General features: G+C 42.2%; 1 protein-coding gene across 2 annotated transcripts; it reads right to left on the reverse strand.

Annotated features, from left to right (window-relative positions):
- Positions 1 to 242: 242 nt before the first annotated feature.
- On the reverse strand, positions 243 to 18,549 carry LOC110537121 (protein regulator of cytokinesis 1). Of its 2 annotated transcripts, none has more exons than XM_021622907.3 (14): positions 18,367 to 18,549; positions 7,407 to 7,539; positions 7,183 to 7,305; positions 6,803 to 7,036; positions 6,451 to 6,621; positions 6,198 to 6,347; positions 5,543 to 5,693; positions 5,321 to 5,457; positions 5,009 to 5,104; positions 3,802 to 3,954; positions 3,373 to 3,468; positions 3,063 to 3,167; positions 2,564 to 2,671; positions 243 to 962 (listed from the first exon to the last, which is right to left on the reverse strand). In XM_021622907.3, exons 1-14 carry the CDS (start codon positions 18,381 to 18,383, stop codon positions 900 to 902), a joined length of 1,737 nt encoding a protein of 578 aa, XP_021478582.3. In that variant the 5' UTR covers positions 18,384 to 18,549; the 3' UTR covers positions 243 to 899. The 2 variants fall into 2 exon arrangements, with proteins under 2 accessions (XP_021478582.3, XP_021478581.3); XM_021622906.3 differs by having other exon boundaries at positions 3,063 to 3,170; positions 18,367 to 18,547.
- Between the last annotated feature and the right edge of the window lie 26 nt (positions 18,550 to 18,575).

Genomic DNA, 18,575 nt, shown 5'->3' on the forward strand with positions numbered 1-18,575 from the left:
AATCCCACTCATCGGTCGAGGGTAGAGGAGTGTTTTACCTCAAGGTCAACGATACAATCCAGGATTGATGGCGCAGAAGAGGAATTCATATTCTCTATAACCACTCAAGTTTACAGGGCCTGGTTCAATTTAAGGACTTTGGCTCTAATCGAACACTCCTCCATATGATTAAAGCCAAACTCTTGTTTCATGTGTATTATGATATGATACCGTAGATTAAAAAATAAACTCAAAAGATGTCATTGAAATATATATATTTATTAATTAAGTCAAAAAATATAAAATAAAAACAGGCACATGTTGACAAGACAACGCACACGTCAAGACAAAACACATTGTCAATACCGTATGTGCAATAAGAAAAGTATATTTTCAAGAGAGCAATATTTACATACAGAAAGAGCTGCATGTTGTTGTGCTGGAAGGTCTGTATCAAAACAGGATGCTTCCTCCGGTGGAGCCTGGCCATTTATAAACAAGTCAAATATCAAAAGGAATATCAAAAGTACTGCATGTAACATCTAAGGGGCTCTACCGTATCAAACTTGTGATTCACTTCCCTGGACTGCACAGTATTAATAACTGGAAAACATGGCTTTATGATGTTTCATCCACACCTGACACATACAGAGTCCCTTTAGACCTATTCACTTCCATACAGGGTGTCCAAAAATAAGCATTACAAAAAGGCTAAACTGGTCACATTTCAAAGTAACAGCAACACCAACTACAAAAAATGATTTACATCAAGATAACAAAGACCTGAAATGCTCACTGACCATTACAAACACCGGCCATATATACACACACGAGAGGAGTGCCAAGTGGACACAACACAACCTGTGCGGGGTGAATTGTCCACACGCACATCTTAAAACATGAGGACCATCATGAGAAAATCAGAAGAGGTCCTTTGCTGTCGAATTGAAAATGGCATCATTTGTCTTTTTGGACAGGTCACCCTGGGGGGAATGAAAGACACATATTTTAGTAACTGATATACCCCTCCCCACCCCCATTAAAAAAAGCAATCTAAAGGAGTAAGCAGAATGGGAGAAAACATTTTTTCTGTCACTTTGCTTTCAATTCATGTGTCTGGTATGGATTATTGAAGTAAACATTGCAAGTTGAGGTGGCAGCATATAAGGCTGGTCTTACAGTGAAGTTAACTGGTCGATAAAGCCTTATGCGCCTATTATTATTATTTTTTATTCATCTTGTGCTGCTGGCGGTAGGTGCACTTGATTCAGAAGCCCTGCACGCCAGATAATCAAAGTACTCCCATTTTGAACCATTTCATTTGTCTGAAGGAACAAACTCTGCCTACCCGGCAGACCTGAGAGCTAAATCAAGTGCACTGGCCTATTGAATAGCTCAAATCACCATGCCTACAGCTTCCACAACCCCCAAACTACATGAGATCTAATCACTTTAAAACCCATGACCAGAGAGACTTAAAGAACACAGCAAAGAGCTGCTGTTTTCATGAGTGAGTTCATACTTCAGTTTTTAATTCAGCACCGTCAACACTGTTTTTATTCAACACTTTTACAAAACATAAAAATGCGCTTCACCCTACTTCTACTCCCGCTACAACCAGAACTGTAGCTGCAATGAATGAGTAGCCAAAAGTATCGACAGCCCTGCGTTATAATTATAAGCAGCTCGTCGTGTCTATTTTAATATGGAGGTCATGAATTTGTACTCCATTACTCTAATGTACTTGTCCTCTTGCTCAGTTGTGCACCAGGGCCTCCCACTCCTCTTTCTATTCTGGTTAGAGCCCGTTTGTGCTGTTCTGTGAAGGGAGTAGTACACAGCGTTATACCAGATCTTCAGTTTCTTGGCAATTTCTCACATGGAATAGCCTTCATTTCTCAGAACAAGAATAGACTGAGTTTCAGAAGAAAGTGCTTAGTTTTTGGCCATTTTGAGCCTGTAATCGAACCCACAAATGCTGAGGCTCCAGATACTCAACTAGTCTAAAGGCGGCCAGTTTTATTGCTTCTTTAAAATCAGAACATTTTTCAGCTTTGCTAACAATTGCAAAAGGGTTTTCTAATGATCAATTAGTCTTAAAAAATGATACACTTGGATTAGCTAACAACGTACCATTGGAACACAGGAGTAATGGTTGCTGATAATGGGCCTCTGTACGCCTATGTAGATATTCCATAAAAATCAGCCGTTTCCAGCTACAATAGTCATTTACAACATTAACAAGGTCTACACTGTATTTCTGATCAATTTGAAAAAAAAAAGTGAATTTCTTTCAAAAACAAGGACATTTCTAAGTGTCCCCGAACGTTTGAATGGCAGTGTATGGTCCGACAAGAACAAGATTGGCAGTATGCTGTGGTAATATATTAGGCATACAGCACAAACCTCATTCCTACAGAACTGGTTTAATTAGATTAATGTTGCATAGGCCTCGATTCATGTCATGCTTTTAATCAATTCTGTGAGGTAGATCTCGGCTTGCTTTTTGACTCCGAAAGTGATCTTGACTCAGAAAAGGTTGGTGACCGCTGAGTTAGAGTATAGTTTAAAAGGCTGGTCTTACAGTGAAGTCGGAGTAGCTGATGTCAACAGGTTTTTTCTCCTCTGTACCGTTGTACTCCTGCAGGGGTGTTCTCTGACTACTGCTGCTTCTCTCAAGGGACTTGGTTTTCTGCTTAGCCAATGAATGGACAAACAAACAGCACATCAGTCAACAAACTGAGCATGCAACACACTTCCTTCCCAGCAGTCTCTGCTAATCATTTGAAGTATTCAATTTCTGCATCTCTTTACCAGAATGATTGACCTTGGAAAGAGGTTAGATTCTAAAAGACAAGTTTTGATTTTACTGTCAATATTCTTTCACAAGCTAAGTTGACTGTGGCCGAATGGCTTACCGCTTGAATAAGAAAAATTCTATAACAGCATCACCTAGTGGTTGTTTTAATAGTTGTCCAGCAATATAAAAGGAAGATGTTGAACATTCAATTTGGATATACGTGTGCAAGCACAAGAACCAATGATGGGCCACAGTTTGGAGTGAGTGCTGTGTGTGTGTGTACCTGCATCTGAATCTGGGAGAGAGGAGGCTTGCTGCTAGGCACACTGATGAATGTGCTGGATGAGTTGCAGCTGTAGGAGCGCACCATGATAGGCTGTGTAGGAGTCTGCTGAAAGGACAGTCATGGTGGTCAAGGTCAATTGGCCCAGAGTCGTCTGGGTTTGGCTGGTGTAGGCAGTCATTGTTAATAAGAAAGTTAAGAACAGACTTGCCTAGTTAAATAAATAAAAAAAAGTTACAATAGTAAAGTGGCCAGTTGGTTTTGGAGGGGAGTGAACTAGCCTTATGTGAACCACTGCTAGTTACTGTACCTTCCTGATCTTGTTGGGGGTGAGGGTGTTCATCCCGCCATGGGCCCTCTTCGTGGGAGTTTTGAAGAGAGTTGTCATTTCCCCCTTCTTTGATGTCTGCAACACCGAGACAAACAAAGCCTCAGTCACATACCAGTCAATAACAAACAGACCATTCTGCTGGGGACAGAATGGTCAAATCCCTGTTTCCCACCATTCAACAGTTACACATGCTGACCACCATATGGTGTACAAGTCTATTTCAATCCAAGTTCAGCACAGTACGTTTTAGAATTGGCCTTTTGCACATGGGAACAGGGAGATCAGGTTTGATGATAGTTTTTAAAGACAAATAGCAAACGCCCACCTGAAGCCTCTATGGACCAGTATTGGGCTGACTGGGGAACACTGCTGGGTCAATGTGAGAGCATTATGAGGGGCTGGACTTACAGTGGCACGTTCACTCTTCTCCTTGCCCCTCAGCTGTTTGTGCTCCTCCCATTGGGTGGAGATGTAGGTCATGACTCTCTGGCCCTGGACCAGGAAGGCAGTACCCTGGTCCTTCTCCCAGCTCTCAACACCAGTCCTCAGCTCTTCCTCCAACTAGTCACATCACATAACAGGGAGGATCAACATCACGTTTCCTTTGTCAAAATCCTTTATATACACACACTTCACTGGCATTTAAACTGTATTCATCATTGGCATTTTACATAAGGTCACAACCTCAATGACACCATCATATACCCATCATACAGTGGGGCAGCAGCATACAGTGGGGTCGAGATTTGACATTGAATAAAGGAGGCAGTGATCTTTTGATTACCATCAACCATTGCTGCCACTTTGCAGACATTACATTTTAAATGTACATTATATTTAAAAAAATATATACACTGAACAAAAATATGAATGCAACATGTAAAGTGTTGGTCCCATGTTTAATGAGCTGAAATAAAAGATCCCAGAAACTTTCCACACACAAAAAGCTCATTTCTCTCAAATTATGAACAAATTTGTTTACATCCCTGTTAGGGAGCATTTCTCCTTTGCCAAGCTATTCCATCCACTTGACAGGTGAGGCATATCAAGAAGCTGATTAAACAGCATGATCATTACCACAGGTGCACATTGTGCTGGGGACAATAAAAGTTTCCTGACTGCAAGAACCTTTTAGAGAATTTGGCAGTACGTCCAACCAGCCTCAACCGCAGACGTGTGGGCGAGCGGTTTTCTGATGTCAATGTTGTGAAGAGTGCCCCATGGTGGCAGTGGGGTTATGGTATGGGCAGGCATAAGCTACAGAGAATGAACACAATTGCATTTTATTGATGGCAATTTGAATGCAGTGATACCGTGACGAGATCTGAGGCCCGTTGTGGTGCCATTCATCCACCACCATCACTTCATGTCCAGCATGATAATGCACGGCTCAATATCGCAAGGATCTGTACACAATTCCTGGAAGCTGAAAATGTCCCAGTTCTTCCATTCTCAGACATGTCACCCATTGAGCATGATTGGGATGCTCTAGACCAACATGTACAACAGCCCTACTTTAAAAATAAAGAATATATACATTGTTTTTCTCTCCCTCCCTCCAACTGCCAAATAAAGTTATTAGAGGGACATGTTGAGGAGTCAAATCCAGCCTTACCTTTGGCAACATCTTCTGAACTTTGACCTTCTCTTTGGCATCTTTGAGAAGGGCTCCTCCTCTGTTGGAGAAGCGGTTTGGATCATTGGCCTTTTTCTGCAAAGAGGATTGAAAATTAGATATGTTTCTATGTCAAGTGGAACAAAAACAATTCTGCACCACACTGAACATGTATCAGAAACAAGAGCAGCTGGTATCTACTGTGGATATTTTTGATTGAAAACCATTACATGCATCAAGTGGTACACAATTAAAAATACATATTTGCAATTTATTTCACAAACATAGCTTGACCGCAAATTCCAGCATTACCTCAAAGTCCTGGAAGAGGGCCCAGTACTTCTCCCATTTCTGCAGAACCTCCAGTAAGGGTTTAGCCAGGTCATAGTAATTCTTCACCTTCAATAGCTCAGCATCATGCAGTGCCAACAATTCCTCTGTGAAGTCATCTAGGGAAAGACGGATCGGTTCGATCAGTATGTATGCGTTTTGCGTATGAGTGAGAGGAAGTATTTCCATTATTGTTCTACCTACCGTCACAGATGTGGGCGTTGAAGGGTTCACGCTGCTCAGTGCCCTGGTTGCACTTGTCCCAGAGAGCCACTAGTTCCTGTCGGACCTTGTCAATCACATCCTCCAACATGGCTTTCTGCAGGACTGTCAGACGATCAACCTCCCCCTGCCACTGGAAGGGCAACAAGGTCAGGTTCAGTAGGAGTAAAAATAAATCTCTGAAACAGCGACATGAGGAGGTACCATCTGAACTCGTTCCTTAAGAAATACTAATTTAAAATTTTCCGTATGCCCTAATGCAGTGTTTCTCAACTCCAGTCCTCAAGTACCTCCAACAGCACATGTTTTTGTTGTAGCCCCAGACAAACTCACCTGATTCAACTCATTGAGGGCTTGATCATTAGTTGATAAGTTGAATCAAGTGTGCTTGTCTGGGACTAGAACAAAAATGTGTACTGTTGAAGGTACTGGAGTTAGGAAACACTGCCCTAATGATACAGGACTGTCAAACACTGATGTTCTAGCACCATTGTAGAGGTATTCTCTGTTCCCTTGTTAGTCAATACTGGGGAAACTTAATAGTTATGGTGCCATGTTTACTGTTTTGCAGTGGTATGCCAGTGAAGCTTTGTCCAACACAGTGGTGAAGAGATACGTATGAAGAGGGAGTTCCAACCTGTGTGATTTGGTCAGAAAGGGTACCCTGCACACTCTCCTGGAACGCAGTGCGATCTTGCTCCAGCGCTTCCAGACGATTCCACAGGCACATAGCTCGTTCTTTCAGCTCAGCCAGAGTATTCATCAGGGATTCCTTCTTGACCTTCATCTAAACAAAAATATACTAATATAATTGGTCAAAAGTCCTAGAACCAAAACAACAAAAATATTTGAGTAATCATTAGTAAGTTTTATCAAATTATTTTCAGTACCTGGGACAACAGCAGTTGGAGGGCTTTGATGTTTTCATGCGTGAGCAGGAATATCTCCTCGCCATGACACACCGACTCTTTCTCCAGACTGGTTTCTGGTTTCTGACCCATGTCCTCCATGAGCTTCCTGATGTCCTCACGCAGCCCTGAAAACACCTTTGCACGACTCTTCTACAGAACGGGGGAAGGGAGGGACAAGAGACGAGATGCTTCCAACAAAAGACAAACATCACAAGACCACAAAAGAGACTTAAAAAATAAGAAATTAATAATAGTGTTCTTAGTAATACTTGAGTCAGGTATTCATAACATTCACACTAATGTCTTGCCATCCTGGCAGCTGTTGCAATACCTTTTCTTCACTGAGGGTCTTGAGGTGCTCCCGGAACTCCTGCAACTGAGTGCGTGAGGGTATGCTGCCTGTGGGAGCATAATAGGGAGTGACGCACAGCTCCAAGCACAGTTCCTTATCCTGCTGCTGCAGTCCGTGTAACTCCTTCAAACGGTCCACCTTCTCCTTGGTCAGAACCTCCACACGCAGACGCAGGTTCTTCTCGATCTGGAGGACTGTCAGGCCCTCCTCAAACTGACAGGTGGACAAGATGGAAACAGGAGGTTAGCACAATGGAAGGAAAAGAGTCAAGGGGTGGAACCAGCTAAACTATTGAGACACAGAACCTTTAAAGACCAACCTTTACTGTTGTTGTTAAGCCTGAAGAAATAACCACTTACTTTGTATGGATCCATTGACATTTCCAGACACAAGGTATCCAACTGTTTTTCAAAAGTGATGATATTGGTTCGGATGCGGTGCTTCAAAGCTTCTTCCTCAGTGATCATGTCATTCAAAAGGCCCTTTAGATTAGGAATGTCAAGTCAGTCTGTTAATTAGTTACTTGACAAGGCTTCCGTTTCATTTTCAGTTCATCTACATTTCCTGTTTTCTGAAGCCTCACCTCAATGTGTTTCTTCACCGTCTCCATCCGCTCTACCCTCTGCTCCTCCATGATGCCCATGCTGTCCCAGATGTCCACCAGCTTGGCCATGGCATGGTTTATACCCGTCACTAGAGAGAAAGCCAGGGCTTCACTGCAGAGATGAGTGACATGACCATCACATTTGGTAACTTCAGCTGGCTAAGTAGCAAACACATTGCCTAACAAATCTGAACAGGATACCAATTATTGGTATACAGTTTGAAACCAAGCACTGCAAAAACAATATTTTTTTAGGAGGTAGATTGGCTTTAATATTGCAGATTGACAGAATCTATGTAATTGTCTGCATTTCCAATGCCTATTTTTTAAGTAAATCAAATATTAAAAAAATGTATACATAGTACCAGTCAAAAGTTGACACACCTACTCATTCAAGGGTTTTTCTTTATTTTTACTATTTTCTACAATAGAAAAATTTCACTGTAGAGCCTCTAGCACTGCTCAACACGCCTCGGCAAACAATTTAGTTTTACCCCTCACACATGCAGTGACATCACCTGGTTTAAATGCTATTTCTAGAGAAAATCTCTCTTTCATTATCACTATATGCACAGGTTTACCCCCACTGTATTCACATCCTACTATACCTTTGTCTGTACATTATGCCTTGAATATATTCTACCGTGCCCAGAAATCTGCTCCTTTTACTCTCTGTACTGAACGTACTAGGCGTCCAGTTCTGTTAGCCTTTAGCCGTACCCTTATCCTACTCCTCCTCTATTCCTCTGGTGATGTAGAGGTTAATCCAGGCCCTGCATTGTCTACCTCCACTCCCATCCCCCAGGCTCTCTCATTTGTTGACTTCTGCAACTGTAAAAGCCTTGGTTTCATGCAAGTTAACATTAGAAGCCTCCTCCCTAAGTTTGTTTTATTCACTGCCCTAGCACACTCCACCAATCCGGATGTCCTAGCTGTGTCTGAATCCTGGCTTAGGAAGACCACCAAAAACCGTGAAATTTCCATTCCTAACTATAACATGTTCCGACAAGATAGAACTGCCAAAGGGGGCGGTGTTGCAATTTACTGCAAAGAAAACCTGCAGAGTTCTGTCTTACTATCCAGGTCTGTACCCCAAAAAATTGAGCTTCTACTTCTAAAAATTAACCTTTCCAGAAACAAGTCTCTCACCGTTGCTGCTTGCTATAGACCACCCTCTGCCCCCAGCTGTGCCCTCGACACCATATGTGATTTGATTGCCCCCATCTATCTTCTGAGCTCGTGACCTAAACTGGGACATGCTTAACACCCGGCCATCCTATTGGTGCCCTCAATCTCACACAACTTATCAATGAACCTACCAGATATAACCCCAAATCCGTAAACACGGGCACCCTCATAGATATCATCCTAACTAACTCTCCCTCCAAATACACCTCTGCTGTTATCAACCAAGATCTCAGCGATCACTGCCTCATTGCCTGCATCCGTAATGGGTCTGCGAGCAAACGACCACCCCTCATCACTGTCAAACGCTCCCTAAAACACTTCTGCGAGCAGGCCTTTCTAATCGACCTGGCCGGAGTATCCTGGAACGCCATTGACCTCATCCAGACAGTAGAGGATGCCTGGTTATTCTTTAAAAGTTCCTTCCTCACCATCTTAAATAGGCATGCCCCATTCAAAAAATGTAGAACCAGGAATAGATATAGCCCTTGGTTCACTCCAGACCTGCAGAAAAACATCCTGTGGCATTCTGCATTAGCATCGAATAGCCCCCGTGATATGCAACTTTTCAGGGAAGTTAGGAACCAATATACACAGGCAGGAAATCTAAGGCTAGCTATTTTAAACAGAAATTTGTATCCTGCAGTACAAACTCAAAAAAGTTCTGGGACACTAAAGTCCATGGAGAATAAGAGCACCTCATCCCAGCTACCCACTGCTCTGAGGCTAGGAAACACTGTTACAACCGACAAATTCACTATAATTGAGAATTTCAATAAGCATTTCTCTACGGCTGGCCATGCTTTCCACCTGGCTACCCCTACCCTGGCCAACTGCCCGGCACCCTCCACAGCAACCCACCATTTCTCCTTCACCCATATCCAGACAGCTGATGTTCTGAAAGAGCGGCAAAATCTGGACCCCTACAAATCAGCCAGGCTAGACAATCTGGACCCTCTCTTTCTTAAATTATCTGCCGAAATTGTTGCAACCCCTATTACTAGCCTGTTCAACCTCTCTTCGTATCGTCTGAGATTCCCAAAGATTGGAAAGCTGCCGCGGTCATCCCTCTCTTCAAAAGGGGGAGACACTCTAGACCCAAACTGCTACATACCTATATCTATCCTACATCTCTAAGGTCTTCGAAAGCCAAGTTAACAAACAGATTACTGACCATTTTGAATCACATTGTACCTTCTCTGCTATGCAATCTGGTCATGGGTGCACCTCAGCCACGCTCAAGGTCCTTAACGATATCATAACCACCATCGATAAGAGACATTAGTGTGCAGCTGTATTCATCGACCTGGCCAAGGCTTTCGACTGTCAATCACCACATTCTTATAGGCAGACTCAACAGCCTTGGTTTCTCAAATGATTGCCTCGCCTGGTTCACCAACTACTTCTCTGATAGTGTGTCAAATCGGAGGGCCTGTTGTCCGGACCTCTGGCAGTCTCTATGGGGTTCAATTCTCGGGCCGACTCTCTTCTCTGTACACATCAATGATATGTCGCTCTTGCTGCTGGTGATTCTCTATTCCACCTCTACGCAGACGACACCATTCTGTATACTTCTGGCCCTTCTTTGGACACTGTTAACTAACCTCCAGACGAGCTTCAATGACATACAACTCTCCTTCCGTGGCCTCCAACTGCTCTTAAACGCAAGTAAAACTAAATGCATGCTATTCAACCGATCATTGCCCGCACCTGCCCGCCCATCCAGCATCACTACTCTGGACGGCTCTGACTTAGAATACGTGGATAACTACAAATACCTAGGTGTCTGGCTAGACTGTAAACTCTCCTGCCAGATTCACATTAAGCATCTCCAATCAAAAATTGAATCTGCTTCCTATTTCGCAACAAAGCTTCCTTCACTCATGCTGCCAAACATTCCCTCGTAAAACTGACCATCCTACCCTTCCTTGACTTCGGCGATGTCATCTATAAAATAGCCTCCAACACGCTACTCAGCAAACTGGATGTAGTCTATCACAGTGCCATCCTTTTTGTCACCAAAGCCCCATATACTACCCACCACTGCGACCTGTACGCTCTCGTTGGCTGGCCCTCGCTTCATACTCGTCACCAAACCCACTGGCTACAGGTTATCTACAAGTCTCTGTTAAGTAAAGCCCCGCCCTATCTCAGCTCGCTGGTCACCATAGCAGCACCCACTCGTAGCACACGCTCCAGTAGGTATATCTCACTGGTCACCCCCAAAGCCAATTCCTCCTTTGGTCGCCTTTCCTTCCAGTTCTCTGCTGCCACTGACTGGAACGAACTGCAAAAAAAAATCACTGAAGCTGGAGATTCCCCATCTCCCTCACTAGCTTTAAGAACCAGCTGTCAGAGCAGCTCACAGATCACTGCACCTGTTCATAGCCCATCAGTATACAGCCCATCTATTTTGCTCCTTTTGCACCACAGTATCTCTACTTGCACATCTACCATTCCAGTGTTTAATTGCCATATTGTAATTACTTCGCCACCATGGCCTACTTATTGCCTTACGTCCCTAATCTTACCTCATTTGCACTCACTGTATATAGACTTTGTTTTCTTTTTTTTCCTACTGTATTATTGACTATGTTTTGTTCATTCCATGTGTAACTCTGTTGTTGTATGTGTCGAACTGCTATGCTTTATCTTGGCCAGGTCACAGTTGCAAATGAGAACTTGTTTTCAACTAGCTTACCTGGTTAAATAAATATAAATAAAAAAAATGAAAAAAGACATCAAAACTATAAAATCATGTAGTAAAAAAAAAAAAAAATAAATGGAAAAAAAGTCAAACAAATCAATATACATTTCAGTATTCAAAGTAGCCACCCTTTGCCTTGATGACAGCTTTTCATACTCTTGGCATTCTCTCAACCAGCTACAACTGGAATGCTTTTCCAACAGTCTTGAAGGAGTTCCCACATATGCTGAGCACTTGTTGGCTGCTTTTCCATCACTCTGAGGTCCAACTTATCCCACACCATCACAATTGGGTTGAGGTCAGGTGATTGTGGAGGCCAGATCATCTGATGCAGAACTCCATCACTCTCCTTCTTGGTCAAATAGCCCTTACATAACCTGGAGGTGTGTTGGGTCATTGTCCTGTTGAAAAACAAATGATAGTCCCTCTAAGCGCAAACCAGATGGGATAGCGTATCGATGCAGAATGCTGTGGTAGGCATGCTGGTTAAGTTTGCCTTGAATCCTAAATAAATATCAGACAATGTCACCAGCAAAGCACACCTCAATGCTTCATGGTGGGAACCACACGAGGAGATAATACATTCACTTACTCTGCATCTCACAAAGATACGGCGGTTGGAACCAAAAATCACAAATTTGGACTCATCAGACCAAAGGGAAGATTTCCACCGGTCTAATCAAATCAAATTTATTTATATAGCCCTTCGTACATCAGCTGATATCTCAAAGTGCTGTACAGAAACCCAGCCTAAAACCCCAAACAGCAAGCAATGCAGGTGTAGAAGCACGGTGGCTTGGAAAAACTCCCTAGAAAGGCCAAAACCTAGGAAGAAACCTAGAGAGGAACCAGGCTATGTGGGGTGGCCAGTCCTCTTCTGGCTGCGCCGGGTGGAGATTATAACAGAACATGGCCAAGATGTTCAAATGTTCATAATTGACCAGCATGGTCCAATAATAATAATAAGGCAGAACAGTTGAAACTGGAGCAGCAGCACGGCCAGGTGGACTGGGGACAGCAAGGAGTCATCATGTCAGGTAGTCCTGAGGCATGGTCCTAGGTCCTCCGAGAGAGAGAAAGAGAATTAGAGAGAGCACACTTAAATTCACACAGGACACTGAATAGGACAGGAGAAGTACTCCAGATATAACCAACTGACCCTAGCCCATTGCTCGTATTTCTTGGCCCAAGCAAGTATCTTCTTGGTATCCTTTAGTAGTGTTTTTTTGCAGCAATTCAACCATGCAGTCTCCTCTGAACAGTTGATGTTGAGATGTGTCTGTTAGTTGAACTCTGAAGCATTTATTTGGACTGCAATCTGAGGTGCAGTTAATTTCTGAGGCCGTTAACTAATGAACTTACAGTGCCTTGCGAAAGTATTCGGCCCCCTTGAACTTTGCGACCTTTTGCCACATTTCAGGCTTCAAACAAAGATATAAAACTGTATTTTTTTGTGAAGAATCAACAACAAGTGGGACACAATCATGAAGTGGAACAACATTTAAAGGATATTTCAAACTTTTTTAACAAATCAAAAATTGAAAAATTGGGTGTGCAAAATTATTCAGCCCCCTTAAGTTAATACTTTGTAGCGCCACCTTTTGCTGCGATTACAGCTGTAAGTCGCTTGGGGTATGTCTCTATCAGTTTTGCACATCGAGAGACTGAAACGTTTTCCCATTCCTCCTTGCAAAACAGCTCGAGCTCAGTGAGGTTGGATGGAGAGCATTTGTGAACAGCAGTTTTCAGTTCTTTCCACAGATTCTCGATTGGATTCAGGTCTGGACTTTGACTTGGCCATTCTAACACCTGGATATGTTTATTTTTGAACCATTCCATTGTAGATTTTGTTTTATGTTTTGGATCATTGTCTTGTTGGAAGACAAATCTCCGTCCCAGTCTCAGGTCTTTTGCAGACTCCATCAGGTTTTTCTTCCAGAATGGTCCTGTATTTGGCTCCATCCATCTTCCCATCAATTTTAACCATCTTCCCTGTCCCTGCTGAAGAAAAGCAGGCCCAAACCATGATGCTGCCACCACCATGTTTGACAGTGGGGATGGTGTGTTCAGCTGTGTTGCTTTTACGCCAAACATAACATTTTGCATTGTTGCCAAAAAGTTCAATTTTGGTTTCATCTGACCAGAGCACCTTCTTCCACATGTTTGGTGTGTCTCCCAGGTGGCTTGTGGCAAACTTTAAACAACACTTTTTATGGATATCTTTAAGAGATGGCTTTCTTCTTGCCACTCTTCCATAAAGGCCAGATTTGTGCAATATACGACTGATTGTTGTCCTATGGACAGAGTCTCCCACCTCAGCTGTAGATCTCTGCATTTCATGCAGAGTGATCATGGGCCTCTTGGCTGCATCTCTGATCAGTCTTCTCCTTGTATGAGCTGAAAGTTTAGAGGGACGGCCAGGTCTTGGTAGATTTGCAGTGGTCTGATACTCCTTCCATTTCAATATTATCGCTTGCACAGTGCTCCTTGGGATGTTTAAAGCTTGGGAAATCTTTTTGTATCCAAATCCGGCTTTAAACTTCTTCACAACAGTATCTCGGACCTGCCTGGTGTGTTCCTTGTTCTTCATGATGCTCTCTGCGCTTTTAACGGACCTCTGAGACTATCACAGTGCAGGTGCATTTATACGGAGACTTGATTACACACAGGTGGATTGTATTTATCATCATTAGTCATTTAGGTCAACATTGGATCATTCAGAGATCCTCACTGAACTTCTGGAGAGAGTTTGCTGCACTGAAAGTAAAGGGGCTGAATAATTTTGCACGCCCAATTTTTCAGTTTTTGATTTGTTAAAAAAGTTTGAAACATCCAATAAATGTCATCCACTTCATGATTGTGTCCCACTTGTTGATTCTTCACAAAAAAAATACAGTTTTATATCTTTATGTTTGAAGCCTGAAATGTGGCAAAAGGTCGCAAAGTTCAAGGGGGCCGAATACTTTCGCAAGGCACTGTATTTGCAGCAGAGGTACCTCTGGGTCTTCCTTTCCAGTGGCGGTCCTTATGAGAGCCAGTTTCATCATAGCGCTTGATGGCTTTTGCGGCTGCACTTGAAGAAACGTTTAAAGTTCTTGAAATGTTCCGGATTGACTGACCTTCATGTCTTAAAGTAATGATGTACTGTCGTTTCTCTTTGCTTTTACTAAAGGGCTATCTTCTGTATACCAAGCCTATTTTGTCACAACACAACTGATTGGATCAAACGCATTAAGGAAAGAAATTCCACAAATTAACTTAAGGCACACTTGTTAATTGAAATGCATTCTAGGTGACTACCTCATGAAGTTGGTTGAGAGAATGTGAAGAGTGAGCAACGCGGTCATCAAGGCAAAGGGTGGCTACTTTGAAGAATCTCAAATATATTTAGATTATTATATAAAAATGTTTTACACTTGTTTTGTTTACTCCATGATTCCATATGTGTCATTTCATAGTTGATGTCTTCACTATTATTCTACTATGTAGAAAATAGTAAAAAATAAAAACCCTTGAAAGAGTGTAGTTGTCCAAACTTTTGACTGGTACTGTATAAAAAAAGATATATATTATTTTTCCCCAACCCTACCATCCCTCCCCTAATTGGAGTAAACTAATGGACAACCGTCAGGCTTCTACATCCAGCTCATACATACATTTTACAGACAGTATATTTAAGCAATCAGGCATGGGGGGTGGGTGGTATATGGCCAATATACCATGGCCAAGGGCAGTTCTTAGGCATGACACAACTGGTTACCAACTTCAACCTCGAGTGTAGGGGGGAGTATTTTGATGTTTGGACGAAAAACTTACCCAAATGAAACGGCCTATTTCTCAGGCCCAGAATATGCATATAATTGTCAGATTAGGATAGAAAACATTCTAGAGTTTCCAAAACTGTCAAAATATTGTCAGTGAGATTAACAGAACTGATTTTGCAGGCGAAAACCTAAGGATAATCCAACCAGGAAGTGCTGTTTTTCCAGAAACCTCTGTTCCATTGCATGCCTTCCTTCCATTTAAAGATATATCAACCAGATTCCTTTCTCTATGGCTTAAACATGATGTGAACAGTCTTTACACAGTTTCAGGCTTTTATTCTGAAAAATGAGCGAGAAGGATCACATCGCGTCATTGGATGACTGGGTGCCAGCAGAGTTTTGCATGCGCAACAGCTTGGAGCAGACATTTTCTCCCTCTCTCCTATTGAAAAAGCTCCGATCCTGTTGAAATATTATTGATTATTTATTGTAAAAACAACCTGAGGATTTATTATAAAAAACGTTTGACATGTTTCTACGAACTTCATGGATACTATTTGGAATTTTCATCTGCCCCGTCGTGACCGCTCAAGCCTGTGGATTTCTGAACAAATGCGGCAAACAAATTGAGGTATTTTGGATATAAAAACAAAAAGGAACAAAAAGGAACATTTATTGTGTAACTGGGAGTCTCGTGAGTGCAAACATCCGAAGATCAAAGGTAAGCGATTAATTTTATGGCTTCTCTGACTTTCATGACGAATCTACTTTGCTGCTAGCTGTTTGTAATGTTTTGTCTGCTGAGAGAGATGTCCTAACATAAACGCTTGGATAGCTTTTGCTGTAAAGCTTTTTTGAAATTTGACACGCCAGGTGGATTAACAAACTAAGCTGTATTTTGCTATATTGCACTTGTTATTTCATGAAAATTAAATCCTTTTCGTAATTTAATTTGAATTTGGCGCTCTGCAATTCAGCGGATGTTGACGAAAATGATCCCGCTAACGGGATGGGTGCGCCAAGAAGTTAATTAGAGCAGTAAAAATACATGTCAAGACCGTGGTGTACGGGCTGATATACCACGGCTGTCAGCCAATCAGCATTCAGGGCTCAAACTACCCAGTTTATAATTTACAATAGTTATTTTTGTTTGTTTTTAATCCCATACTTCAGCCCCATTCGCCAACACATTACTTAATAAATTGGATATGATACCAATTATTGGTATACAGTCAAACCAAGCACTGCAAAAACTTGGAAAGTTTCCTTACAAGCCAGAATCTTGTATAAAATTACATTTTCACTTACTCTACTGGTTGTATGTGCGGTTGGTTCTTCAGCTGGTCAAAATGTGAGACAAAATATCCACAGAAAAGTGTTGTCTTCCTGAATTATTAGAGCGCTGGTACTGGCGTTGTTATATCTGTCACATGCGTACACCATGTAAACACCTTCAAGACTTTTGTTGTATCCTATCCATGTACTTCTGTCTTGTGCACGTGTCTTAGCCGATGACCAAACAAGTATTGACTGCCACACAGAGACCGCAAAGTCTTGAAGTCTTGAAGTCTGTTTAATACTATTTTCCTGTGGATATTTTGTCTCAAACACATCACAGACTATTCTGATTGAAATGGCAATGCGTGGAAATCATACAATTCAAATTAACTACAACTTCCGTTTAAGAACCCAACCGCTTTTACGTCACGTTGAACAGACAAAACATTTTGCAACAGACTTGGCTTAATGCATACACCCCTGGCCCGGGCAAAAGTAGTTTGCATCGGGTGAAGAGTGATTGCATTCGTTGGCAAAGTTCACTCAAAACGAAAGTGAGGTAGATTAAGGATGTGGAGTAATGAGTACGATTCTGTGTTCACATGCAAAAGTGATTGCTTTTGATAAACGCTCTGCCTTTCCAATGAAATATAGTATGAAAATTTGAATATATACTTTATGGAAAGGAGATGTTGTATGGTATGAGCCAGATAGTTAATCGGAAGTATACATGTGAAGCATCTCATTGGCATTTTCCTCTCACTACCAAATATGGTGATGAGAGGAAGCCCAGTGGCAGACAGTAGGAGAAGATGGATTTCACGGAGTAGGCATTCCCTTATGCAAATATGCTTGAATGCCCAATAGGATCTCGCTAGCTCGTGCTTGGCTCTGCCCCCTCCTTGCCTGTTCTGCACACCACGACTAATTTATTCCCATTGGAAATGACAGGCTGTGGTCTATCTTGGCTTAGTTATCAAAATCTTGGGTGCCTTTGATGCTTTTTCTCTCTTTGTAACCATGTTACAAATGACTTGAACAGGGTCACCAGGAGGGATCACCCAATGAAGTTGGAAGTCCCACCCAGTTGACTACATTACAATTGTGGATGCCCTCCATGGCGCAGCCCATGGAAATGAGGCCTTTTGGCCACTAGAGACCTCTATCATTCTCTATGGGCTGTGGTAAATTAGTCATGACCCCCCTCGCCTGGGTTGGATCTGTACTATGACTCGGGAGCTAACGTTAGTCTGGTGGGTCTAGCAGAGGAAGTTTGTCACTACTCTAGCAACATTTTTACTTTAATGATTAACAAAAGCGTGTTAAAGCCAGTCACTAATAAAAATGTGTGATGTGGGGATGATTTAACGATAAAGCGCGTTGAAGACTCCTCTTGCCCCACGGGTCTATTCATTGCGCCAATTCTGTATTCTGTCCTTAAAACGGAAGCAAACGAAACTATGAGAGACCTGCATTTGTCCAAAAACGAGTTTAGTTCTGTTTGGTTATTAAACTGAACGTGTTCTGTAATGAATACTCCCGAGCTAGAAAACAACGTGTGTTTAACTATTGGTGCGTTCAAGACACCTGGGAACACTAAAAATGACGGTCAAATCATGACGTCTGATCTTCAGGTCGGAAAGTTAGAGTTCTAGAAATAGGCCCGAGTTCTTGAGTTGGAACTCCGAGTTAGATGACCATTAAACGATTTTTTCCGCCAGCCGGGTTCCCAATTGTCTTGAACTCACAGTCCGATATATACGAGTTGCCAGTTGTTTTGAACGCGGAATAACTTAATTTAGCTAACCTACTATAGTCATTGTCAGAATAAGAGTAGTCTAGTATGAAACGTTCCCCTATCCCAGCAATGGTATTGGCTTTTTGCATTCTGGTAGCTACTTCTAATTTAATTCACACATTGCTGCAGCAAACTTAACTAGAGATACTCCTAAGTTTAGCTAACGTTAATTATAGCCACTTTAGCTAGCAAACCAAGTCAACTTACCTCCTCCGGCTTGACATAACGTTAGCTGCTCTGAAAACTAGGTAGCTATTGACGAATATAAATGTTTTACATTAAATTAAAAAGACGTGTGGCTGGCTGGTTTGAATTGTCATTATAACCGCGACGAAGCAATGGTGCTATTCACTAATGACACTCCCCTTTTCTCGTTTTGGTCAGAGAGGCTCTCTGCCTCCGTCAAGTGGATAGTA

The sequence above is a fragment of the Oncorhynchus mykiss genome, chromosome 12 (genome assembly GCF_057628025.1).
Source record: "Oncorhynchus mykiss isolate SJ-2025 chromosome 12, ASM5762802v1, whole genome shotgun sequence".
Lineage (NCBI taxonomy): Eukaryota > Metazoa > Chordata > Actinopteri > Salmoniformes > Salmonidae > Oncorhynchus > Oncorhynchus mykiss.